Raw genomic sequence first — 27,146 nt, 5'->3', positions numbered from 1 at the left:
CAACAACAACAAAACAAACAAACAAACAAAAAAAATAAAATGCTGCTGCTTATAAAAAATTCAACAGTATAAAAACTTTCAAAATAAAAAGTTAAAAATTCTGCCTTGGCCCCCCACTCCTACTTCCCAAGGATAAGCACTTTTAAATACATGTATAGGTAAATACTACTGAATACAACTGAATGTAAAAATACAACGTTCTGTATGTTTACTGTATCTCCCACACATACTTGTTTATACATATAAACTACATTTATATTCCTCAAAGTCTCTTAAAAACAAGGATTCTGTGATAAGAAATATTAAGAAGTTTCCCTTGTATCAACTTACCGACACAGTCACAGCACTCGTCCCAAAGGGCCCCGAGACACAGCATGCACTCCTTACAGCAGGAGCAATTGCCTTCGCCCGGCCGGCACTGGCAGAGCTCCTAGAAACAAGGCAGATGTTAAACTTCAAATTCCAAATAACGATATAGAAAACTGTTACTTTTTAAGCAAAAAACCCTGCCATATTTGCATTTACAGTAATGTATTCTTGACATAATTTTTTATTCAACATTATTAACTATTCATCAGAACATAAATATCTACAATGTCACATAGATTTTTTTTTGGACACATTCAGTGAACATACTTTGAATGCTTTAACCATATTTTGCAATAAGGAAAATATTTTATTTTATAACCCATTACTTGACTACCCACACCACCTCAACGAATAATTCAGTACAAGAACCAAAACTGCTTCTCAGCTATTATACTCATTGCCCAAATTTAAACAAATAGCCAACTTGTAGGGTTTCTCAATATGTAAAATGTGAGTAAAAGAAATTCGGAAATTCTATTTTTATTGTTCCATGATACAGAAAACAGTGTGCTCGGTATGGTAGATTATTTACAAAGAAGGTGGCAATTATTTCCCTCTCTAGGTCTCCCCTCTTTGCAATGCAGCTTCACAGTTCCTCTGATCAAGGGACAGGGTCAATTTCTAGACCTCTTGAATTTAGGTGATCCTGAGATTCACTCTGGTCAACAGGGTTTGGTGGATATGACATTATGTCACTTCTGAGTTCAGGCCTCAAGAAGCCTTGAGTGCATCCACTGCTTCTCTTAGGACTTTGCCCAGCTGCCATGTGAAGCCAGGATATGGCCATGTGGACAAGTCAGTCCACCTGGGGCCATCCTAGATCAGCCAGCTTCCAATAAACCAGCAGCTGCCAACAGACACGGGAATAAGGCTAGAAAACCACCCAGCCGATCCAGGCTCAAACTGTCAACCCACAGAAACAAGAGCTAAATAAATGGCTATTGTTTTAACCCACTAAACGTTAGGGTGGTTTGTCACTCCACAAGAGCTAAGATAGCTTGCTCTGTACATGAAGTTCTAAAGTAATTCCTTTAGCACTTGCCCCTGCCCTCCCCTTGCCATCAGATTGCCACTCCTGAATAGACCCAACTGAAATGGAAATTCCGCAACCACCACTGATTACTCGCTTTCCTTGGTTTAAAATACCACATATATTTATAAGAAAAACATTAATATTTTATTATTTTGGTGGAAATAACTTATGACAAAACTGATTTTACTCTCAGGCTTAGAAGGAATTTCACAGGTCAACAAAACCATCTTTCTATGTAACAGCTGAATCGCTTCTATAATGTTCCATCAACATATGGCCATTGCAGCCCACAGCTGACAAGGAATTTAATAACCCAAAATAGCCGGTCCCAATCTTATAAAGTTTTAAGTGTTTTGTTTTGTTGAACTGAAGCCTGATTCCCAGAAGCCAGGTCCTTAAGACCTCCCTCCTCCAAATATAATTTCTCTTCAACAAAGCCATTCTAATTTTTCATGGCACCTGCCCTGGACAGTTTGGAACGTCTGCCCTGCTTGGCTGCCACCTGCCTTTGATTGCCACCCTGCCTGTCTGCAGCTCTGTTTTGAACTATATGACCTTTTTTCTCCCTGGCTACAAATAATTGGAACAGAGGTAAAAAACAGACTGTAGCTGGTCAATCAGATTGTCTTCTAAGATTTTGGAAGTAAGACACAGATAACTGTCAATCTCTGTTAGGAACTTGAACTAGGGGATGATACAAAGCTGAGGCTGGGGAGGCCATTTCAAAATAAGAGGTAAAAAATTATCCTGTGGCCCCCCCATTCCTATTTTCCAAAGATAAGCACTATGACATTCATGGTCACAAGGAGAAAAGAAGGGAGGGAAGAAGCCATTCTGATTCCTAATAATGCTCCAGTTCTTGGTTCTAGTGCCAACTGCACTTCCTGTTCTTAGAGATACTGTTATTAGTTGGAAATATTCTTCATTGAGATATTCTTACCAATTGGAATAGGCTTTAGTTATTTCCAACCAAAAAAGCCCTGTTTAAAACAAAATGATTTCTATTTTTATTCCCCCACGTCCTCATTTTAGATCAAATACTCCCATGGTTTCTTCACTTGTTCCCCATGACATGATGTTAACCCTGCCATTAGCTTTGTCATTAGGTGAAAGTGTGGTAATCCTAAATCATCATCATCCCTATCCCCCTCCTCCTCTCCTCTTCCTTATGGCATAATGTAACTAGCCAAGAAGGAGAGAATCCTGCTTACCTCCTTGATTGTGAACACTAGTTTTTAAAATTAAATAAGCCTAAAATTTGTTTGTTTGGGATAGCAATATGCTGTCAGCAACTGTGGTACTTTCAAACCATTCCAACAAATCATTTCAGTAAGATTTTAAAAATCTGAGACCTAATGGAATGCTATTGATATGCATGTTTTTAAAAATTAACTAGTGCAATGTAACTATTATTTCTCATTTCTATACCGCAATACTGTGCTTTTAAAATGTAAACACAGGTCATAATATTTTATCCCTATTAAATATTTCTACACTGTTGGAGTCAGCCCATTATTCTAATATGACATTTTTTGCAGCACGGATTTTAATTCCTTGGGTTTTGTTGTTGTCTGTCTCCAAAAGTCCCCTCGCTAATTATACAGCACTTTCTTTTTTTTTTTTTTTTTTTTTTTTTGAGACGGAGTCTCGCTCTGTCGCCCAGGCTGGGGTGCAGTGGCTGGATCTCAGCTCACTGCAAGCTCTGCCTCCCGGGTTCACGCCATTCTCCTGCCTCAGCCTCCCGAGTAGCTGGGACTACAGGCGCCCGCCACCTCGCCCAGCTAGTTTTTTGTATTTTTTAGTAGAGACGGGGTTTCACCGTGTTAGCCAGGATGGTCTCGATCTCCTGACCTCGTGATCCGCCCGTCTCGGCCTCCCAAAGTGCTGGGATTACAGGCGTGAGCCACCGCGCCCGGCCATATACAGCACTTTCAAGAATCAACACTTGTGCTATTTTCTAACTATTAGTTTGATATAAGCGTATATGTGTGACCTAATATATGCACATTGTAATATTTTAGTAATGCAGAATTTTGTACACTCAGGCTGCATTCATGTGACATAGACATTAGGTAACTTTGCTGGGCCTATAAGAAAGAGAGGGACTGAAAGGGCAGGGACTTAATAAGTATAGCTGCTTCATCACAAAACTGGTAATGCCTGATTCAGACAAGCTCCAACTTAGCTGGCAATCTAGAAAAACAGAATTGCCAAAGCTATACTTTGTCTTTGGAGTAAGAGAACATTTTCTGAGTACATACTTTTTAGAAATAGCATCAGACAAGAATACTAACAATCTTTTTTTTTTTTTTTAGATTTATAAAGGTTAGCACTTAGTCACAAGAAACAAAGTTTTTAAAAAAAATTTAATTTACATTATGTGTATAAAATATCCTTTTACTATCTTAGTTGCTTATACAGGTTGAGTATTCCTTATCTGAAATGCTGGGTACCAAAACTGTTTTGGATTTTGAGTTTATTTGGATTTTGTAATATTTGCATTATACCAGCTGAGCATCCCGTATCCAAAAATCTAAAGCCTTTCAATGAGCATTTCCTTTGATGTCATGTCGATGCTCAGAAAGTTTCCGATTTGGGAGCATTCTGGAGTTCAGATTTTTGGATTTGGAATGCTCAACCTGTATTTACATTATTGACTAAACTAACTCAGGAGAAACAAACTAGAAAAGTAACAAATTTATTCAAAGTCTCTCCTTTTTCGGCAGCTTCCAAATGGTAGCTTGCTAAATGAATTACTGTATATTATGTCAAATAAGTTTTAAAAATGAACGTCAATGTAATGGCTTCCATTAGAGAAATCTGAGTCTGTGAGGCATTCATTATGCCTTTTACTGTCAGGTATTTGTGAAGTGTTTTAAACTAGAATGAAAAGGTGGGTGAGACTGAGATTACTGTGAACAAACGTTGTTTTAACAAAATGTTGTTAAAAACATTAACAAATGTAGTTTTAACAAACGTTAAAACAGCCTATTTAAAAGTTGCTTGAACTTGCCCAGGTTATCTAGTTCTTTAGATTAAATGTATTTCACACCCTCTTAATAGATGCCTGTCCTGCACTTTTACTGCTTTACAATTTAGTGATAGAATACAATGTGAAAAGCTATGGTAGGGAGAAACAAGAGGGAAATGACAGAGATAAGCTTTCATTACTGTACTATTAAAGAGACAAAAATTCAGTTTAAGACTTTAATGGTAAAAACTACTATTAAAACTTGTTGGACACCAAACAACAATATCCTGGCTAATATTTTTCTTTCTTTCTACCTTACTACAGAAAAGACTAAAAAATCTTTGTCTTAATAAAGCAGAAGTTTAATCACCATAAATTAAGAAATGTTCATAACTCGAGTAAATGAGCCTCCACATACACCAAATACTCTCTATTCTTCATAACTCACATCAGCATTCTTTTTAGGAGATTGGCAAATAAGAAAAACAAGCTCCTCAAACCGACCTTTTGAAAACAAGAGTTTGTGGCTGGGCGCGGTGGCTCACGCCTATAATCCCAGCACTTTGGGAGGCCGAGGCGGGCGGATCACAGGGTCAGGAAATCGAGACCATCCTGGCTAACAGGGTGATACCCCGTCTCTACTAAAAAAAAAAAAAATACAAAAAAACTAGCCGGGCGCGGTGGCGGCGCCTGTAGTCCCAGCTACTCGGGAGGCTGAGGCAGGAGAAAGGCGTGAACCGACAGGCGGAGCTTGCAGTGAGCCGCGATCGGGCCACTGCACTCCAGCCTGGGCAACAAAGCAAGACTCCCTCTCAAAAAAAAAAAGAAAAGAAAAGAAAAGAAAACTTTACCCCTAGCTGTTTCAGTTATAAGAATACATGTCTTCTTCTTTTTTTTTTTTTTTTTTTTTTTGAGACGGAGTCTGGCTCTGCCGCCCAGGCTGGAGTGCAGTGGCCGGATCTCAGCTCACTGCAAGCTCCGCCTCCCGGGTTCACGCCATTCTCCTGCCTCAGCCGCCGAGTAGCTGGGACTACAGGCGCCGCCACCTCGCCCGGCTAGTTTTTTGTATTTTTTAGTAGAGACGGGGTTTCACCGAAGAATACACGTCTTCTATAACAAGAAAGGCTAAAGTCAAGATAAAAAGAAAGGTTTACCAAAATTTTTAAAGTATTTATTTAATTATATAAGACTTTGGAAAATATCTACTAGAATAGAAAGAACGAACCCTAAATTCCTCCCCCTTTGGTAAATTCCTATGCATGTCTAACAAAATGATGATTATATACTACCTTGATCTAAAAAAAATAGCATTTCTCTACCATAAAAATCTGTCAACATAATTTAATCAGTGCGTAATAGTACATCAATGTGCCAAAATTCAGAAACAGTGATTAAATTCTTAATCCTTTCCACACCTTGTCCACTTTCTCATTTTTTATCACCTTCATAAACTTTATCAGTTTCTATTTTACTATTATTTTAAGTCTCCACTCCTTAAACAGAAAATATGGTAGAGCTGAAATTTAGAATTTTCTCTTTGGACTGGGTTATTTATATATTTTACTAACCTCACTATGACTAAATTTGGGTTCTGCTCAGTTGAATGGAACATGTGATCAAAACTAAACACCAAGTTCCCTGAAGTCAAAAATAAAGACTGACTCAATGCTTCCAATTATTTACTGCCACCACCTCCCCCAAAGTCTTTAAATGGGTTCTATTTAACCCTTACAGGCACTGTGCTATTTTATATGCATTGTCTTGAATCTCATAAAGATGCAGGTCGTTATTATGCTTATTTTTTAAATGAAGTCACGAAATTTATACAACTTCATTCAATTAGTGGCTAGAATTTGACCCCAGTTATGGTTAGGTATTCCTGTTTTTTAAACACTAAAATGAGAATATAAAAGTTATTTTTCATTAAGTTAACATTTTAATAATTATAGTTATTACTCTCTTAGAAAGAATAAGCCTATAATTAAACTTAGATAATTCTTTAGGTTGTTTAATCAAAGGCATTATTGTATCTTTCACTCTCAGTACCTGAATACAATTAGAAATGCCACTGCCCAAGTTTAATCATTGTTTGTAAGGTAAAATTGGAATCATTGGCTAAGAGTTGCAAAACCAGTGACTTGGAATGCAATACTTAATATTTTTTGTTGTCGCTTCAGCTGGTTAATGACTGTATCTTCTGCTTCCCTAGTCTGCAAGTCACAGAGAAAGTGTGGTTGCTCCTCATGTGCAGAAGAGAAGGCTGAGAATGAGTGGTTTCATGATTTCTGTGAGTTCACACAACTACGGCTTTGAAACAAGGTCTTCTGACTCAAGGCTCTTTCTACTACCATTGCTCTTGCATGTTAGAGGCGAGGTAATATGGAATAAGACATGTTCTATGTGTAAATAACTACGCTAGATGTTCTTAAAAGTTTGGTAGACACATTGTTCAATAATTTTATGATGGAAAAAAATTAAAACTTTACACTAAACGGAAAACTGAAATTTACATTTGAGTTACTCTTTATTGACCAGCATGAGTATTTAGAGAGAATTTGGCAAACTGTTTTAAAAGTTTATATGAAATCAAAGTCTGGCAGGATGAAAAGTTTGATGGAAAAAATCTAATCATTGAAAATATATTTTACTACATTTATATTGAGGAAAACCTTCAATATGACAGAGAATTTCAAAATTTTAAATGCCAGAAGACAGACACAATCATCTTTAGAGAAGAATCTTATTCCATATACAGTCATGCTTTATCTCTTAAGGATAGGGATACGCTCTGAAAAATGTGTCTTTAGGCAATTCGGTTGTTATATGAATATCAGTGTATACCTACACAAACCTACATGGTAGAGCCCGCTGTAATGCTAGGCTATACGGTGTGGCCTATCGCTCCTAGGCTGCAAAGCTGTACAGCATGTTACTGTCCTGAATACTGTAAAATTATAACACAACGGTAAATATTTGCATGTTTAAACATAGAAAAGGTACAATAAAAATACAGTATTATAATCTTATGTGACCACCATCATACATGTTGTCTGCCATTGACCAAAATGTTGTTACGCAGTGCCATGACTATACAACTGATGTTCTGGTGAAATACTAATTCTTTATGCAAAATAAGTTGAGGGGGAGGATATTTATCCAAGACTAAGATTAGACTTTAAGAGTTAACATTTATTATACGAACTCCCAAATTTCTAGGCCAGAAATGGAAACTAACAACTTGAGGAAGAATCTTATTTATATTGACTCTTAGTTACTGATAAATATTTTCATTCTTGTTGCAAAGATCTGAGAGATGTGTTAACCCTGTTGCTATAATAAAACAAGGAAACGTCATTGAAAACAACATTATATTCTAGTAAAGATAGCAAATGACTTGGACTTACAAGATCTGGTTTTAAGCCCATAAGCTGTTTGTAACCCTGAGTCTTGGTTTCCCAGTCATGAAAAAGGAATGGTGTTCCTGGATTTTCCCTTACAAACTTTGGGATCCCAATGAGATAACGAGTATCAAAATGCTCTGGTGACCCAGCAATCCCATTCCTAGGTATTTACTCAAGAAATATTAAAACATAGGTCCATAAAAAGACCCATATGGGAAAGTATCAACATCATTCGTAATTACTGAAAACTGGAAACCATGCAAGGTCCAACAACCAGTGGGATAAACAAATTGCAGTACATCCACACAACGCAATCCTACTCATCAATAAAAAGGAAAGAACTACCAAACACACACAATAATATGGCTGAATCTCAAAGCCTTATACTGAATGAAAGAAGCTAGACAGAACAAAAGGCTATGTACTGTATGACTCCTTTTATATAGGGAAAAAAAATCAAATCAGTGGTTGCCAGGGGCTGAGGCTAGGGAAAAAGCTAGGTCCAGCTACAAAGGGGCACAAGGGAATGTTTTAGGGTGATGAAAAATATTCTCTATCTTGATTGTGGTAGTAGTTACATGAGTATATGTTTGCCAAAAATCATAAAACTGTACATCTAAAAAGAGTGAACAGGCCGGGAGCAGTGGCTCATGCCTATAATCCCAGCATTCTGGAAGGCCAAGGTGGGTGGATTGCTTGAGCTCAGGAGTTTGAGACCAGCCTGGCCAACATAGCAAAACCCCAACTCTACTAAAAAAATACAAAATTAGCCAGGGGTGGTGGTGTGTGCCTGTAATCCCAGCTACTTAGGAGGCTGAGGCAGAAGAATCTCTTGAACTCAGGAGGCAGAGGTTGCAGTGAGCTGAGATGGAGCCACTGTACTCCAGCCTGGGTGACAAAGCGAGACTCCATCTCAAAAAACAAAAATAACAAAACAACAACAACAAAAAAACCCAGCATGGTACATCGGGGTTTCTCCATAAATTTTGAAGAAATAAACCTAAGTTGAAAAATATAAAGCATTAAGTTGGTATTAAGCAATGCAGAAGACAGTTCTAACTCTGAAAATATATTGCTTTAATTTACTTTTAACCTAAAACTGAAATTTTCTAACCGAACACAATGTTTTTCAAAGAAACATAAAATAATGCTAGTGAATATGTAAAATACAACAATTGTATATACCATAAAATTGCTAAAAATCGTCTAAACAGAGAATAAAAACCAGAAGGAGCTATATCAAAATAGTAAGAGTAGTATGTGTTTGAATAATAGGACTAAGAATGTTTTACTCTTTTTTTCTACTTCTCTGTATTTTCTGAATTTGGGGGTAGAAAATATATTTTTATAATAGCAAATAAACATTTAATTTATTGGATATTATGACTTCTTAAGATCCAGTTTAATTAACGTTTGAACAATTACAAAAGATATTCAAAAACACAAACTGAGGTTCTTAAATTAAGGAAACTAAGTATTTATAATATCTTGAGCTAAAAAACAGAAATGTAGGAATAAATCTAATGAAGTATTTACTTGCATATTGTGTAAGCATAAGTAATCAATGAAGCATTATATTATACCTATGCTGACACTACTTTTACTTAGGTCAAATGAGTATTTAAAAATAAATAAATAAAACAAAATATCTTCAATTCGCCTGTATTCAAAAGAATAAACAATTATAATTAGATTGGGTTATAACAAACCTGCTTTGCCATATTAATACTCTTTAAGGAGGGCATCACATGAATCTTCAAACCCAGGAAAGAAATATCAACCCAACCTCATTAGCATGTTGTTCTTTATCAATTCTGATTGGTAAAGTTTTGTCCTGAAAATAACATACACTTAAATGAATCAGTACTGAAAAGAGTACTTATTTTTGGCTAAATAAGTCAGCATACAAGTTCAAATATATATATCAATTATCAAAATATATCAAATACTGCCTAGCGCCTCTTTCGCACATAAACCTAGTAACAAAAATTTAGATGCTAATCCTACTTGCTGTACAAGTGCCCTAATGAACTTCTTTAAAAGAATCCAGCTGGAGTGAGTTGGGAGTAGGTACAGAGACTGACCACATGTTGATCACTGTTGAGGCTGAGTAATGTGTAGATGGGGGGGTTATTTTACAATTTTCCTACTTATGTATGTGTGAAAATGTCCGTGTGTCCCAATGAAATCCTCGTTTTGTTTTAACAGTGCAACAGGTGAAACAACCAGTGAAAATAAATTTTAATCTCCATTTATATATCAGCAGCTACTATAACTGTATTAAACATTTGGAGGGGAACAATGATTTATTCTTCCTTTAAATTATATCAGGCCTAATTCATTACCTTTGAACATTAATTTCAGAGATTTTCACGTGGTGTTAACTGAAGCAAAACAGGACAAAAATAGGTTAGTGCCACAACTTTTTTTTTTTTTTTTTTTTTTTTTTTTGAGATGGAGTCTCACTCTGTTGCTCAGGCTGGAGTGCAGTGGTGTGATCTCAGCTCACTGCAAACTCCGCCTCCTGGGTTCAAGCGATTCTCCTGCCTCAGCCTCCTGAGTAGCTGGGATTACAGGTGTGTGCCACCATGCTCGGCTAATTTTTGTATTTTTAGTAGAGACGGGGTTTCACCATGTTGGTCAGGTTGTTCTCGAACTCCTGACCTTGTGACTCGTCCACTTCAGCCTCCCAAAGTACTGGGATTACAGGCATGAGCCACCGCGTCCAGCCACCAAAGTACTGGGATTACAGGCATGAGCCACCGCGTCCAGCCATAGCACCACAACTTTTAAGAGCAGGAAAATGGGATGAAGAGGAAAGAAACAATTTAGGAAAATAATGTTCACAAGAGAGAAAAGAAAACATTTTACATTGCAAACCAAAATATTACTAGTACACTAACAAATCAAGATAACTATAGCAAGAGACTAAAGTAGAATCTAATTTGCACTGATAAAAAAAGAAGAGAAAGTTAATTCTTTAATTTACTGAATTAAGGAAGCCCTAAACTTATCTGAACTACTGATATTTTTAACTTAAGACAAAATATACTTTTAAAAGCTGGAATTATTAATGAGAAGTAAACTATTTTAAAATTCCAACTTATTTCAGAAAACTTAAGATTTATTTAATAACTAAATCAATTTTTAGAATAAAAAAGCAGATTGTCAATTTAGCACATAAAAGCGCGAAATAAATGTTCAGATAACAAAGTACTAAAATGATACATTAATTATCTCTGAACCCAATGTTGAATATTCTCATGAAATACAATGTTTATATCATCCTAAAAACTATCATAAATATTAGCCAAAGTACTCACAAGTTAATATAGGGTTTTTTCACTCTTGATACAAAATGGGACTTGAGATTTCTAGGATATAGCATAATATTGATCCAAATTTTAAAAATTATTTTCACAAAAGCAGCAGGGGAAAGTAGTAAAGATCTTCTTAAAGGAAAATCCCATATTACCAAATTTATTTTTTCCTGAAACAGGATAGCTAAACCCCTCATTATATGAGCACGGAAGTACACCAAGATGACAGTTTTACTTTCTTGATGTTTAAAGTTAGATTTCTTTCCTGTTAGAAGCACAAAATAAATATTTACATAGGGACCACCCTTAGGCACAGCAACTTGTAGGAGTGGCAAGAATGACTGTACTGCTTTGCAACCATGCTGGTAAAAAATATTTACATAACAGCTTCCAGGGAAAAATTTTCATACTTAGTTATAAGTGCAGAGGATGCAATATAAACAAATGTTCTAATTTATCCTCATAGTACATCAGTTCAACATTACAAATGTTGTTCAAACGAAACCAATTTAAAAAAAAGAAATCTAAATTCCGTCTACAAGGAAAGTAATATCTTTTTATAAACTTTTATAGCATTGCATCTTTGTCTTTCTTAAAGTACTTATCTTCCACCTTATTGTATTCATTTCTGTACATCTTCTGCAAGTTTAAGGAGAAAAGCAGCTCTCATTATCTAAAATGTCAATGTGCCTTGTACTTTGCTAATATGAAAGTGGAATTTCATAACTCAGTATGTTGGAATGGAAAGCAAAGCCCCAACAATGTTTAACCTTTTCGGGTTCACCAACTGCTGTGAGAACCTCTTGATAGCTGTGGACCTTCTCCCCAGAAAACGATGCACAGGCAGTTTTGAATATAATCCTGGGGATCTCCTGAATACAATCTGGGGGATCTCCCTTAAGAGGTCCAGGGCCCCAGTTAACAATCACTGGCACATGAAATACCAAGAGCCAAACCATTCTTCAACTAAAGAGAACAGGGATAAAAAGAGGATGTTCAAGTTCAGGTTTCTATCAGATCAGTTAGGCTACTCACACAATAGACCAAAAAGACAAGAACTAGACATCTACTGACCATCTACTGACCATCTACTCACCTCCAATCACAACAAGAAAATCAGCCAATCGAAATAAACAAATAACCAACAACTCTCTTCAGAAAGATGATTAGCCTCACAGCAGAGAACACATTCCAACATCAAGGCCTTCCTTATCTCCAAGTGTTCTCTGCTCTAAGTCCAGTCTGTAAGTCCTATCTAAACACATGGATCTCCCAACCAGGTTTTATTGCCTCATTCTTAACTATATATGGACAACCAAAGAATGCTATACATTTGAAGAAATCCTGACACATAAAGACATAAAAGAAAAAAAGATCTCAAAAGAGACCTCCTCCACCAGCAAAAAAAACTTCCAATAAGTATCCTCCAAGACATTGAAGAAAATAATGCATCCAAAACAAGTAAATAATGTTAATAGGAAAAATTAACAAGCAATAAATAAGAGCTATTGAAATGTAAAAGTTATTGCTAAAATTAAACAATTCAATAGAAAGAGTCCAAAGGTAAAGTCAGGAAATTTCCCAGAATATAGTGTAAGAAGGTATGATGGGATAGAAAAGAGCTAATACACTATATACAAGCAATGAACAATCCAAAAATGAAATTAAGAGAACAATTCCACTAACAACAGCATCAAAAAGAATAAAATACTTATGAACAAGTTTAACAAAAGAAATGTAATACATACACAGAAAACTACAAAATATTGTTGAATGAAAGAAAATCCAAATAAAAGGAAAGGCATACATGTTCATGAAACAAAGACATAATACTGCTAAGATGGCAACACAGTACTCCCCAAATTGATCTACAGATTCAATGCAATCCCTATTAAATCTTAGCTGGCAATACCAAAGCCACAATTCATGAAAGAAATAAATGATAAGCTGGACTTTATAGAAATTTTAAACTTCTGCTCTGCAAAAAAATATTCTCCAAAGAATCAGATGACAAGTCATAGACCAGGAGAAAATATCTGCAAAAGACTTTTCTGATAAAGGACTGCTATACAAAACATACATACAGAGACCTCAACAATAAAAAAAGTAAACAACCCAATTAAAAAATGGGCCAGAGATTCTTAACAGACACCTCACCAAAAAAGGTATACAAATGGCAAATAAGTATAAGATGCTCCCCATCATATGTCATTAGAGAATTGCAAATTAAAATAATGTGATACCACTATATACCTATTTAGATGGTGAAAATCCAAAACACTGAAAACACCAAATGCTGGTGAGGATGTGGAGCAATAGCAACTCTCATTCACTGCTGGTAGGAATGCAAAATGGTACAGCCACTTTGAAAGACAGTGGCAATTTCTTACAAAACTAAACATAGTCCTACCCTACAAAGCTGCAATTGCACTCCTTAGTATTTAGCCAAATGAAGTGAAAACTTATGCCCACACAAAACCTGCACATGGATGGTTATGGCAGCTTTATGTTATTTTATAGGGACAGGGTCTCACTTGGTTATCCAGGCTGGAGTGCAGCAGTGTGATTATAACCTACTGTAGTCTTGAACTCATGGGCTCAAGCCATCCTCCTACCATGGCCTCCCAGGTAGCTAGGACTACAGGTGCACGCCACCACTCCAGATGGCTTTTTTTGGTAGAGATGGGGATCTCACTATGATCTTGAATTCCCAGCCTCAAGGGACCCTCCTGCCTTGGCCTCCTAAAGCAGTGGGATTACAGGCCTGAACCACCATGCCTGGCTAAGCTTTATTCATAGACACTAAATCTTAGAAGCAATCAAGATGTCCTTCAATAAGTGAATGGATAAACGAACTCTGGTACATCCATACTAATCAGTGAGTGAAATATTAATCAGTGAGTACATTCATACAGTGGGATATTATTAGGCAACAATAAGTGATAAAAAGAAATGCATTATCAAGCCATGAAAAGACATAAAGGAAACTTAAATGTATACTCCTAAGTGAAAGAAGCCCCCTTTAAAAGGCTACATTCTGTATGATTCCAACTATATGTCACTGTGGAAAAGGCAAAACTATAGAGACAGTAGAAAAGATCTGTGGATGCTAGGGGACTGGCAGGAGGTAGGGAGGGATGAATAGGTTAGCTTATGGGGATTTTTAGAGCAATGAAACTATTCTGAATGATGCTGTAATGGTAGACACAAGACATTATACATTTGTCAAAACCCATAAAAAGGTAAAATACAGAGTTAATGCTAATGCAAAGTATAGATTTTAGTTAATAATAGCATATCAATATTGGTTCATCAATAGTAACAGTATACCACACTGATGCAAGATGTTAATAACAGAAGAAACTGTGGACATGTAGGGGGAATGGGTATATGGGAACCTTTTATACTCTCTGCTCAATTTTTCCGTAAACCTAAAACTTTTCCAAAAAATAAAGTCTACATATTTTTAAAATCCCAGCTGGCTTTATTGCAGAAATTGACAAGTAGATTTAAAATTCACATGAAAATGTAAGGGACCCAGAAGAGCCTAAGCAATCTTGGAAAAGAACAAAGTTGAACTTAGACTTCCTAATTTCAAAACATACTACAAAACTATGTAATCAAGACAATGTGGTACAAACATAAAAACAGAGATAGAAACCAATAGAATAGAACTAACAGTCCATAAATAAACCATTTATGGTCAAATGGTTTTGAACAAGGGTGGTGCTATAATTCAGTGGGGGAGAAATGGTGCTGGGACAAGTAGATATCCACACACAAAATAATAAAGTTGGATCCCTGCTTCACTGCAGGCTCGAACTCCTGGGCTAAAGTGATCTTCCCACCTCCACCTCCCAAAGTGCTGGGATTACAGGTACATGCCACCACACCTGGCCTAAAACTACAAAATTCTTAGAGGAAAATAGACAAGTAAATATTTATGACTTTGGCTTAGGTAATGGTTTCCTAGATACAACACCAAAAGCACAAGTAACAAAAGAATAAAACAGAAACATCGGATGTCATTAAAATGTAAAACTTTTATGATACAAATGATACATAATAGTTGAAAAGACAACCCATAGAATGAGAGAAAATATTTGCAAATCATGTATCTGACAAGGGACTTGAACCCAGAATATATAAAGAATTCTTACAACTCAACAATAAAAAGACAAGCCAATTTTAAAATGAGCATAGGTTCTGGGTTAGGCGTGGTGGCTCACACCTGCAATTCCAGTGCTTTGAGAGGCCAAGGCAGGATGATTACCTGAGACCAAGAGTTCAAGACCAGCCTGGGCAATATAGTGAGACCCCCATCCTTATAAACAATTTAAAAATTTTAAAAATTAGCCAAGTGTGATGGCACATACCTGTAGTCCCAGCTACTCAGGAGGCTGAGGCAGGAGGATCGTGTTAGCCCAGGAGTTCAAGGCTGCAGTGAGCTATGATAGAGCAACTGCACTCCAGCCTGGGCAACAGAGCGAGATTCTTGTCTAAAACAAACACACACAAAAAAGAGCACTGGTTTTCAATAGGTATTTCCCCAAAGATACACAATAAGCTAACCAGACATGGTGGTGCATGCCTATAGTCCCAGCTACTTGGGAGGCTGAGGTGGGAGGATTGCTTGAGTCCAGGAGGTTGAGGTTGCAGTGAGCCGTGATTGCACCACTGCACTCCAGTCTGGGTGACAGAGCAAGATCCTGTCTCAAAAAAAAAAAAAAAAATACATACACACACACACACACACACACACAGAGCACATGAAAAGATGCTCAACATCATTAGCTATTAGGGAAATGCAAATCATAACCACTCCACAAAGGTGCTACAATAAAAAGGAAAGACAAGTGTTGGTGAGGCTATAGGGAAATTAGAACCCTCATACACAGCTGGTGGGAATGTAAAACAGTGCAGCCACTTTAGAAAACACTTCAGCAGTTCCTCAAAATGTTAAACACAGAGTTGCCATATGGCCCAGCAATTCCAGTCCTAGGTATATACGAAAGACAAATTAAGAGATACATCCAGGGCTGTCTGTAGCAGCTCACACCTGTAACCCCAGAACTTTGTAGGGCCAAGGCAGGAGGATCACTGGAGGACAAGAGTTCAAGACCAAGCTGGGCAACATAATGAGATCCTGTCTCCACACAAATTTTCTATTTTTTTAATTAGCCAGGTATGGTGGCACACACCTGTAGTCCTAGCTACTTGGGAGGCCAAGGTGAGAGGATCGTTTGAGCCCAGGTGTTCAAGGTTACAGTGAACAATGATTGCACCACTGCCTGTGGTGCAAACAAATCTGTGTAACATAGTTTGTCTCTTAAAAAACAAAGATACATCCACACACTAAAACTTGAATATTCATAGCAGTATTATCTACCATAGCCAAAAATACAAATAACTCAAATATCTACCAACCAATAAATGGATAAATAAAATGTGGTATGCCCATTCGGTGGAATATTATTTGACCAAAGAATGAAATACTGAATATGTTACAACACACAGGAACCATGAAAACATTATGCTCAATGAAAGAAGTCAGACACAAAAGACAATGTATGATTCCATTCATATTAAACATCCAGAACAAGCATGTAGAGGGAAAGTAAACTGCCTCGGGTTTGCGGGGAGAGAGAATAGGCAATGACTTCTAAAGGGCATGGAGTTTCCTTCTAAGGTAATGAAAATGTTCTAAAATTAGATTGTGGTGATGGTTGCACAAGTCTGTCGATATGCCAAAACCACTGAATTGTACCCCTAAATGGGTAAATTTTGTAATATGTGAATCATATATCTCAATAAAACTTTTTAAAAAAAGATCTAACAGAGAATCCATCTTAGATAAGAGTTCCAGAAAGAAAGGAGGACATTATATATAATTATATATTATATAAAAATATATATTACATAAAACATATATATTATATATGTATGTATGTTAGGTCAAGGGATATATATATATATAGATATATATATACACACACACATATACACATAACACAAGGCATTTCCTAGTCTTTGGCTCAAAACTGATCCCCAAAAGACTCACAAGATACCAAACGCAATGAATGAAAAGACCAACACTAGACTCAACAGTTTAAATTCCGTAATACCAAGGCTAATGAGATGATACCAAAAGTTTCCAGAGAGAAGATATAACAAAGTTACCTACAGAGAATAAGAAATGGGCCGGGCGCGGTGGCTCAAGCCTGTAATCCCAGCACTTTGGGAGGCTGAGACGGGCGGATCACGAGGTCAGGAGATCGAGACCATCCTGGCTAATACGGTGAAACCCCGTCTCCACTAAAAATACAAAAAAAAACTAGCCGGGCGAGGTGGTGGACACCTGTAGTCCCAGCTACTCGGGAGGCTGAGGCAGGAGAATGGCATGAACCCGGGAGGCGGAGCTTGCAGTGAGCTGAGATCCGGCCACTGCACTCCAGCCTGGCCGACAGAGCGAGACTCCGTCTCAAAAAAAAAAAAAAAAAAAGGAAATGGACTGGCATCGGACTTCTTATTGGCAATATGGAATACTATTAGATAATAGAGAAATGTCTCCAAAGTTCTGAGGGAAAAGAATTTAACATAGAATTCTGTATTCAGGCAAACCATCAGTCAGGTAAAAAGTGAGAATAAATACATTTTCAAGATATGCAGGACCCAGAAAGCTTACTTCCCACACAAGCTTTCTTAGGAAGTTACCTGAGGGCATGTTGGGACAAAATGAGAGTTACTGTTAAAAACAACAAGTTATGAAATCCAAGAAACAGTGGAACCAACTTGGGAAAGTAATGATGGAAAGTCACCATAAGACAGCTTGCATCAGACCTAGATTGCAATCCGTTAAGTATGGAAACATCAAGACTGAAGGCTCCATTTGGGAGGAAAAATACATTAAATACTTAAAACAATATAAGGTGTTAATGATTGATGACACAAGGTGAAGAAAGATAATTAGAAACTCAAGAAAAAATCATTCAAGAAGGGAAATATAATCATAGTACCTATGTGACTATACAGTCAACAGTCAACAATATATAATCATTATAACATAAACATGGTTTATTGTCAGTTTCAGAATATACCTGTAAATAAAGCATAGAAGATTCAAATACAGTTACAAAACAGAGAAATAAGGTTAGTAATTACCGATAGTGCACTCACGGGCCAGGCATTGCTCTAAATACTTTATACCTAATCCTCACAATACTCGCACAGTATGGTTATTATCCCTACTTTATAGATGAGGAAATTGAGGCATTGAGAGATTAACTAACTTGCCCAAGGTCATACAACCAGTAAATGGCAGAACTGGATCCAAATTCAGATAGCCTGGTTCCAGAGTTCATGCTCTTAACCATTATACTATGCAGCCTCTCAGAATACAGATATTATCAACCTTGACAATATAAAAGTAAAAGTACAGGTAACACTCCATTCGCCACAGATTTTGATGCAGCCCATCAGAATTCCAAAAGTAGCCCATCAGAATGCCAAAAGTAGAAAATTTTGAGGGCAGTACTCATAAATGCAAGGGAAAGAACTGATTTCTCTGCTTTCTATGATGTTAATCATGGTAGATTCACATGATCTCCCAAGACTGGAGCCCAAACAAACCCTCTCTTCGATTCCCTAAAGAAATGCACTGTTCTTAAAACTCACTTATAGTCTGTCTCATTGCTAATAATAATAATAAAATAAACTTTAAAAGGAAAGAAGGAGACTATTAATATTCTCCACTTACATCAGGAATAAAGAGATAATATCTCCAGTTGATAGAACAGAATAGAAAACCTTAAATATACTGAAGAAATTGAAAAAATAAACAAGAGATAAACTCAAAACTGTGATACAAGTGTGTCAGCGCAGGAGTGGGAAGAAGAACATGATGAGCTATGACCTTATCTGTTACAGCAGAAAGGCAATTTTAGATATATAACATCTAAAACTGATAAATCAAGAAATAGTAGTACAAGCATATTATTTAGGCACATGGCTAAAAATTACTAACAGAAGTAAAAATATAAGCAGTTAGATTAAAAGTGTTTTTCCCAGGGTAATAGAATGAGTAAGGAGAATTAGATCAAGGGATTCATTTTTTCACCATGTATCCTTCTAATAATTTAATAATTTATTACTCTGATGAAAAAAAGAGAACATTTGACACATACTAGTTGGTTTCTTTCTTTAAAACTGCCTAGAACTAGAAGAAAATTTTGAGCTCACCTAGCCAGTCAACTCACTTTACAGTTTAAATGTGGCAGAGTATATTTTCCACAGATGGCCACACCATTCTATCCCATCCACATGTTCAGCTTACAACATGACACTGTCACTCCTCCAACAGAGGTGGGGCCTATGTTCCCTCCTCTTAAATCCAAGTGGACCCGCAGCAGAGATCATATATCAGGACCACAGAAACACACACATACACACATAGATAGAGTGAAAGGGAGAGAGGGAGGGAGATGGGGATAGAGAAGGGAAGAAGGGGAGGAGAAGTCAGGAAAAGACGTATACCCGAAGAATCTTCCTAGCCCAGGTTTTAGACTTTATCAGTGAGCCTTCAGATTGTCAATGTCCAATACAGTGGCCACTAGTCATATGCAGCTATGCAGTTAATGAAATTAAAATTGAATTAAATTTAAAATCAGATTTTCAGTCATACTAGTCACATTTCAAGTACTTGGTAGCCACGTACGGCTAGATTCTACTGCATTGCACAGGGTAGACGTAGATCTTTTCCATTATCGCAGAAAGCTCTGTCTATAGTGCTGTTTCAGATACTTCCACTCCCACCACTAGCCGCCCTGCTAATGCCACATGGAACAGAGATGAACTCTTCCACAGAGCCCTGCTCAGAATGCAAATTCGTGAGCAAAATAAATGTTGTTTCCACCCACCGGTTTTTGGGGTGGTTTGCCACACAGCCATAGAAAGAGGAACACACGGAAACTAAAGCTCAGAACGTGAAATAATCTGCTAGAGTTTGGGAGTCCACAAAACCAGGTGAAGAGTGGAACTAATCACATTTCATTTCAACACTCAATAAATGTTTGTGAATAAACAAACAGGAAAATTCTCAATATTTGAGCCCTAGATCTTTTCTAACCCCAAGTAGTCTGTCATCCACCAGGAAAGTTTATCTGCTACTCCAGAAAAAAGTTTGATGTTTCCTGGCTCTGAAGGAACAGGAATCTCAGAAATGTCAGCATCCATGAATTTGTGACTGAATATGTATCCTAGCTTATTTTGTTTACTAGAATCACCATTTGCGTTAGGTGGCGCTACATTTGCTTTTCCGGTTTTTTTACACTGATATAGCACTCTTTACATTTTGAAGTATTTTGTTTAAGTCTTATAATTTTTTTTTGAGACACAGTCTTGCTCTGTTGCCCAGGTGGGAGTACAGTGGCGCGACCTCAGCTCACTGCAACCTCTGCCTCCTGGGTTCAAGTGATTCTCCTGTCTCAGCCTCCCAAGTAGTTGGGATTACAAGCATGGGCTGCCATGCCTGGCTAATTTTTGTAATTGTAATTTTTAAAATTTTTTTAACTGACCAGGCATGGTGGCTCACACCTGTAATCCCAGCACTTGGGAGGCTGAGGTGGCAGATCGCTTGAGCTCAGAAGTTTGAGACTAGCATTGGCAACATGGCAAAACCCCGTCTCTACCAAAAATAGAAAATAAACCAGCCAGGCATGGTGCCACATGCCCGCAGTCCTAGCTACTCCAGAGGCTGAGATGGGAGGATCGCTGGAGCCTGGGAGGTCAAGGCTGTAGTAAGCTGTAATAGAGCCAAAAAAATTTTAAAGAGTCAAACAAACAAAAAACCTTTGCAAGTATCTACCCATATTAACCAAAAGCTTTCTCTTTTAAATACTCCCTTTAAAAGCAAGGTATTTTAAATAAAGTACACTTTTTTTTCTTTTTTTTGAGACAAGGTCTTGCTCTATCACCAGGCTTCAGTGCAGTGGCACATTCATAGCTCACCGCAGCCTCAACCTCCTGGGCTCAAATGATCCTCCTGCCTCAGCCTCCCAAGTAGCTGAGACTACAGGTGTACATGAACATGCCCAGCTAATTTTTAAAGATCATTTGTTGTAGAGACAGGGTCTCACTGTGATTCCCAGGCTGGTCTGAAACTCCTGGGCTCAAGCAATCCTCTTGCCTCAATCTCTCAAAGTGCTGGGATTACGAGGCATGAGCCACTGTGCCTGGCCAAAGTACAATTTTTAATTACTTGAACTAATGCAAGTTATAGAGTTGAAGAGTAAAGAATATAATTTGGAATTAAAGAGAATCTCCATCTAAACATGAATATAGCAAATGTTATGAGACTTTATTTTGAATAATGAATAATGAAGCTACATTGAAACAACCTGGGAGATACCACAGACTCCTCATCTGACCATAGCACAAAACTGGGCTTCATGTGCAGACACAAAATTTCCAGCCAACACAAGCCTAAGCAGGCGTGCCTTATTAAGATTTCCACATACAAAATTAGGTGATTAAAGAATTAGTGTTAATTTTTAAACTGTACAGTTGCTCTAATAGCTATGTTGGTAAAGAGTTCTCTTTTAGAGATACATATTAGAATTATCAACAAAACAGTATCAAGGGATTTGCTTGAAATTAAAACAGAGCTGGGAGTGGATAGTGAAGGAGGGTATAGATGAAACAAGAGTAGCTGTGAGGTAGTGACTGCAGTAACTACTCATGGATGGTTCATTATATTCTTCTCCTTTTATACCTGAAAATGTCCACAGCAAGAAAGTTGAAAACTGAACAACAAACAGACTTCCCTAGTTCAATGTTTTGGTTTGAAATGCAAAGTTAGGGTTATCAGAGTATGAAACGGGGGCAAATAAAATTCCAACTATTAGCGCGAAGGACCAAAATGTCAGAAATAAGCACAAAATGTTTCTGATGTATAAAAACAACTGTCACTCCAGCACATACACACAGTTAGTCTCGAGTGAAGGTTACAGTCATGTTAGCTGACTCACACTTTACATAGAATGCTAATGTGTGTGGTTACTGAATTTCTGAGTGCACAGCCAGCAACTAGAAGGGAAGCTAATCAGGAGTTCAATACCAGCCTGGTAACTGAGCCGCATCACTTACTCTTACTTTTCTCCCCAGAAAAATGACCGTGGTGGCTACATTAAGAGGCCTGCCTTGATGATTGGAAAAGATATAACTGCGAAGTATCTTGGAAACAGATTGTCCAATCCCAGCCAACGACTTGCCTGCAACATTGTGGGAGACCCTGAGCCAGAGTCCCCTGGCTAAACTGCTCCCAGATTCCAGGCCCTCAGAAACTGCATGAAATAATACATGTTTATTGCACTAAGTTGCTATGTTTTGGGGTAATTTGTTACATAGCAATAGAAAACTAATACATCGTACTTAGGGTAACAATTTATTATTTGATCAGCTAATTTTTTTTCTAAATACAGTCATTGAACATCTTTGCTATGTTAATTAGATTACACAAGGGAACCCCTTAAATCATCTGAATAGAGTGCTCATCACCTTGTAATGACATGTTTATACAACAGGATATTATACTCAGTATTGAACTTCTTGAATCTAACCTTGCTACATATATGATTGCTGTGAGGGTAAAAATCCAGACCTGTGGGTCATGATTCAGTACCTGAGGCCCTGACCCAACACTCATACCCTATATCTGTATATAAACATAATGTTTCTGCTCTACAATATAGTTCAATATTAATAAAAGTACTCTTAGTCCTACCTGAATAAGGCATTTGCTCACATCACTAGCACAGAGTGCTTTGTTACAGCTCAGTGATGCTGGAAGCCATGTCAGGAACATCAGGATGGCTAGAGTAAGCACAGCAACATAGTGTAACTTCATGTTTCTTCAAAGAAGATGATCAGTAACTCCCAGGAAGCTAAACAAACAAACAAACAAACAAACATAACTTTAATTCAAAGGCAAGTGCTAGGGTAAAAACAAATATAGAAATGAAAAACAAAACATAAACTAAGACTCACTGTTTGTGTCAATAGACTTTTTCTTTCTTTTTTAGAGTCTTGCTCTGTTGCCCAGGCTGAAGTACAGTGGTGCGATCACAGCCCACTGCAGCCTTCAATTCCTGGGTTCAAGTGATTCTCCCACCTCAGCCTCCCAGTTATCTGAGACTACAGACAATACCACCATGCCTGGTCTTCAAAAAACTTTTGAGTGATCATTTAAAGATCATTCTCAATGAAAGATTATATAAACATTTAAAAATAAACAGTAATTTTATATAATAATGGCTTCATAGCAATCTTCGAGGACCTAGAACACTACAGTTCCTCAGACTATCCAGAAATGGTGACTATGAAAGTAGAGTGAGTATATCTAAACCCTCAGTAACCTGAGAATACATCAGGCAAATAGCTAGTTTCAATACTGCACTGCTACTATTCAACTTTAGTTTTAGCTCCATTATTCAACTTTAAGACCATATAAAACTATTAATATTGTATTATAATTTTAAGATATTTAATTTTCATTCTTAGAATCAAAACAAAATTTTAAATGGAAATTATTCTAGGGTTTAGACAGAATAGAGCAGCTCAAAGCAAGAAGTAGTCCACAGAGTCACTTCTTAAATAATTGAGCAAATAACAAAAGGCAGTATAAATTATTAATTGCATTAAGAAGTCTGGGTAATTATTAGACTGTGAAGATATTCTTTTTTTGTTTTTGTTTTCTGAGACGGAGTCTCTCTCCGTTGCCCATGCTGGAGTGCAGTAGCGCAATCTCTGCTCACTGCAACCTCCGCCTCCCAGGTTCATGCGATTCTCCTGTCTCAGCCTCCTGAGTAGCTGGGATCACAGGCGCCTATTACCACGCGCAGCTAATTTTTGTATTTTTAGTAGAGACGGGGTTTCACCATATTGGCCAGGCTGGTCTCAAACTCCTGACCTCAGGTGATCCACCCGCCTCGGCCTCCCAAAGTGCTGGGACTACAGGGGTGAGCCACAGCGGCCGGCCAAGATATTCTTTTAATTCTATTAGTATCATGCATTCTTCAGAGTTACTAAGAAGATACTATAGTTCAAAAAGAAGAAGGACAAAAGACTAGCACAAATACAGTTTGACAGGAGCCAAACAGTATACATAGTTATTAAACTTTAAATACGGGAAGATATAATTTCTTCAGGTTAAAACACCTCCCTATCAAACATAATAAATTAAAATAAATGACTACTGACATAAGAGGGATAAATAGTGAGTTTATGGGGGCATTTATGATTACTCTAAACTTTTATTCTAAGTGTTACAAAGTACATTAAAGGAAAAACAATAAAAGAGTGAAAAGAATAAAGGGCTTTGGGCCTGGTATGAGTCAATTTTGAAAGAGAAAGCCCTGGTGATCATTACTGAGGCTCACAAAGCATTCCCTAAAGACCGTTAGTAACCTAATTTCCTAATGTATTTAACGCCGCATACCAAATAGGATGATTTCTGGAGCAACCAGTACATATACGCAGGGGCCAAATAAGGTTATTTGAAAACTAATTGTCGTGGAACTAGTTTTCATCCTACAACCACGAAAACTGGGATTTTCTCCCTCCCCCAACTTTTACTGTTGTCTTAAGAAATGTTCCACAAATTCATCTTACTCCCCAGATTTCACTGGAAAAAGTATTCAAGTAACTACGGCCATGTCCAAATCAGGTAACAGAATTAAAGGACTTATCTTTTCCTAAGGAGTTAGAAACCATCACGTATCAAAATTGTTTCGCATACATCACGCCCAGTTTCTCGTTAAGGGAGATGGCACTGACAGCAACCAGGGCAGAGCAGAGCCTCTGTGGAGCGGTGCCAGGGCCCCGAAGGCTCCGGACGCCCCGCGAGGCAGAGGCCGGCGGCGGCGCGGGGGACCCGGCACCCGCAACCACCCCCACCCCGGCTCGGCCGACGCGGGCTGCGGAGGACGCGGGCCGGCCCAGAGATGGTCTGGACCGAGGAGGCGCAGAGATGCTGCCGGCTCCAGGCGTCCGGCCTGTGCGCCCGCGCCCAGCACCCCCACTCTGTCCTCCGCGCAGCCGGGCCCAGGCTTCTCCCGGCCCCCGCGAAGCTCGCCGCGGCCCCGGGCCTCGAGAGGGCGGAGCTCGGCGCCCGGCCCCTTCCCGGCCAAGAGGCTGCACAATCCCCCAGCCGCTGCCGCTTACCGTGCGCCGCGGTCCCGCGAAGTCACCCACCCCTGGATCTCCGCCGGGTCGGCCGAGCCCGGAGCGCGCTGCGGCGGCTTTGAGTGAGAGGCCAGGCCGCGCCTCCGCCGTCCCCTCCGCGCAGCGCCCGCGAGCCTCGGGCACCTTAAAGAGACAGGCCCGCCCGCCGCCCTCCTCCCGGCTCCTGGCTCCGAGCCCCAGCTCCCCTCTTCCCCTCCGCCCTCGCTGGGGTCCACAGCCGCCAGCTCCCGCCAGGAGGCGTCTCTCACTCCCGCGGCGCTCCTGTCAGCGCGCACGCCCCCATCTCGGCCCCGCCCACTCCCCCGCCCCTCCCACAGCCCCGCCCCCTCCGCGCCCCCGGTTTCGCCCCTCCCTCGTGCCACGCCTCCACCGCGATCTCCCGCCCGCTGTCCCCCGGAGGCCACGCCCCCAGGCGCACCCACCCTGGCTGCCCAGCGCGATGTCCCTTCGCGCTTCTCCGCACCGGGATCCCCAGTCCCTCAGGTTCCGACAGACCCTCCTGTCAGGCCCGTTCTCCGGGCCCCTCAGTTGCAGTGTTAAGATTAACAGCGACTCACGATTAAAGCCTTGTGATGCGCTAGCCACTACGCTGAGGATATGCCGTGTAGTAAAATTCCTCAGCACTCCTCACAGCCGCCCTGTAAGGAAGCGGCCATGGCCGGGTTCTAGGGATGCAAAGCCGAGCGGGGCGCTGAGCAGCCTAGCGCGTCGCCGAGGAGAGCTGGCATGTGAACCCTTGTCGTTTGCCGTCAGAGGTAGGATTTGTATAAAATGAGAGTTTCCTAGATCTGCCTCAGACCTACCGAATACGGATCTCCGAGGATAAAGCTTTCGGAACTTCGTTCACCAATGCGTTAAAACTTGCCGGGCTGGCGCTGAGCTCTGCATCCGGACTCGAGAGGAGGGGGCGCCGCGGATCCGGGCGCGGAGGTCGCGCAGCCTAGGTAGAAGGTGCGCGGTTAGCACGTAGGTTAAAAACATTGAGAATGACACTCAGTTCTTTCCCACAACTCTGGGTTGCTTCTTCTTTTTTTTTTTTTTATTTCTTTTGAGACAAGGTCTCACCAGGTTGGAGGGCAGTGACGACATCAGGGCTCGCTGCAGCCTCCACCTCCCAGGCTCAAGCAATCCTCCCGCCTCAGCCTCTACAGGCGTGCACCACCACGCCCGGCTAATATTTTATTTTTTTGTAGACATGGGGTCTCGCTATGTTTCCCAGGCTGGTTTCAAATTTCGGGGTTCAAGCGATCCACTCACCACGGCCTCCTAAATCGTTGGGATGACAGGTGTAAACCATAGTGCCCGGCCAGAATTTGCTTTTTAAAGAAGATGCCAGGGTGATTAAGTTAGAGCGCACTAGACTAGACCGTCCGCGGGGCACCTTCCCTTGGAAATAATGACCTAGTGTCAAACCCTTATATAAGCTAGTAAGTCGTAAATGCCTACCACCCCACTTTGTTGATTGGAAGGAAACAGAAAGAATGAAAACAGCTGATTGGCTGAGGGGTGGATTGCATTACTGATACTAGCCCACTTTTGTACAATAAATATAGGTTTTAAAAATCATCCCTGAAAATTATCCTGGAGAAATGATTAAGGGTATACCCAAATTTAAGGATAAGATTCTTATTCTTGGCATTACATACTAGTTAAGTGAATTAGGAAACTTCCGATCAATGCACTAATTCAGCCATTAAAAAATGATACTGCAGATCAGAGGTTCTCAAACGTTTTGGTCTCGGAATCCCTTTACACTCTTGAAAATTATGGAGCATGCCAAAGAGGTTTTGTGTATGTGTGCTACATCTGTTAAT

At 39.1% G+C, this 27,146-nt stretch overlaps 1 protein-coding gene across 8 annotated transcripts in view; it reads right to left on the bottom strand.

The window, feature by feature from the left end:
- TWSG1 (twisted gastrulation BMP signaling modulator 1) overlaps positions 1–25,431 on the bottom strand; it is a 114,821-nt gene extending 89,390 nt beyond the window's left edge. For 6 of the 8 annotated variants that reach the window (XR_010582960.2, XM_074022923.1, XM_074022924.1 and 3 more), the window contains exons 1-3: positions 25,312–25,431; positions 22,874–23,033; positions 331–430 (exon numbers count right to left, since the gene is read on the bottom strand). Coding sequence is in view for 6 of the 8 variants with exons in the window: in XM_074022923.1 (XP_073879024.1) it covers positions 331–430; positions 22,874–22,996 (223 nt within the window). In the remaining 2 variants the exon portion in view is untranslated. Of the gene's footprint in view, positions 1–330; positions 431–15,470; positions 15,594–22,873; positions 23,034–25,311 lie in introns of all 8 variants that reach the window. The other 2 variants (XR_012427343.1, XM_074022925.1) reach the window with 1 other exon arrangement.
- Positions 25,432–27,146: the final 1,715 nt, after the last annotated feature.

Source organism: Macaca fascicularis, chromosome 18 (assembly GCF_037993035.2).
Source record: "Macaca fascicularis isolate 582-1 chromosome 18, T2T-MFA8v1.1".
Classification (NCBI taxonomy): domain Eukaryota; kingdom Metazoa; phylum Chordata; class Mammalia; order Primates; family Cercopithecidae; genus Macaca; species Macaca fascicularis.
Note: the sequence above shows the minus strand (reverse complement) of the source record. Positions and strands in the feature narration are given on the sequence as shown.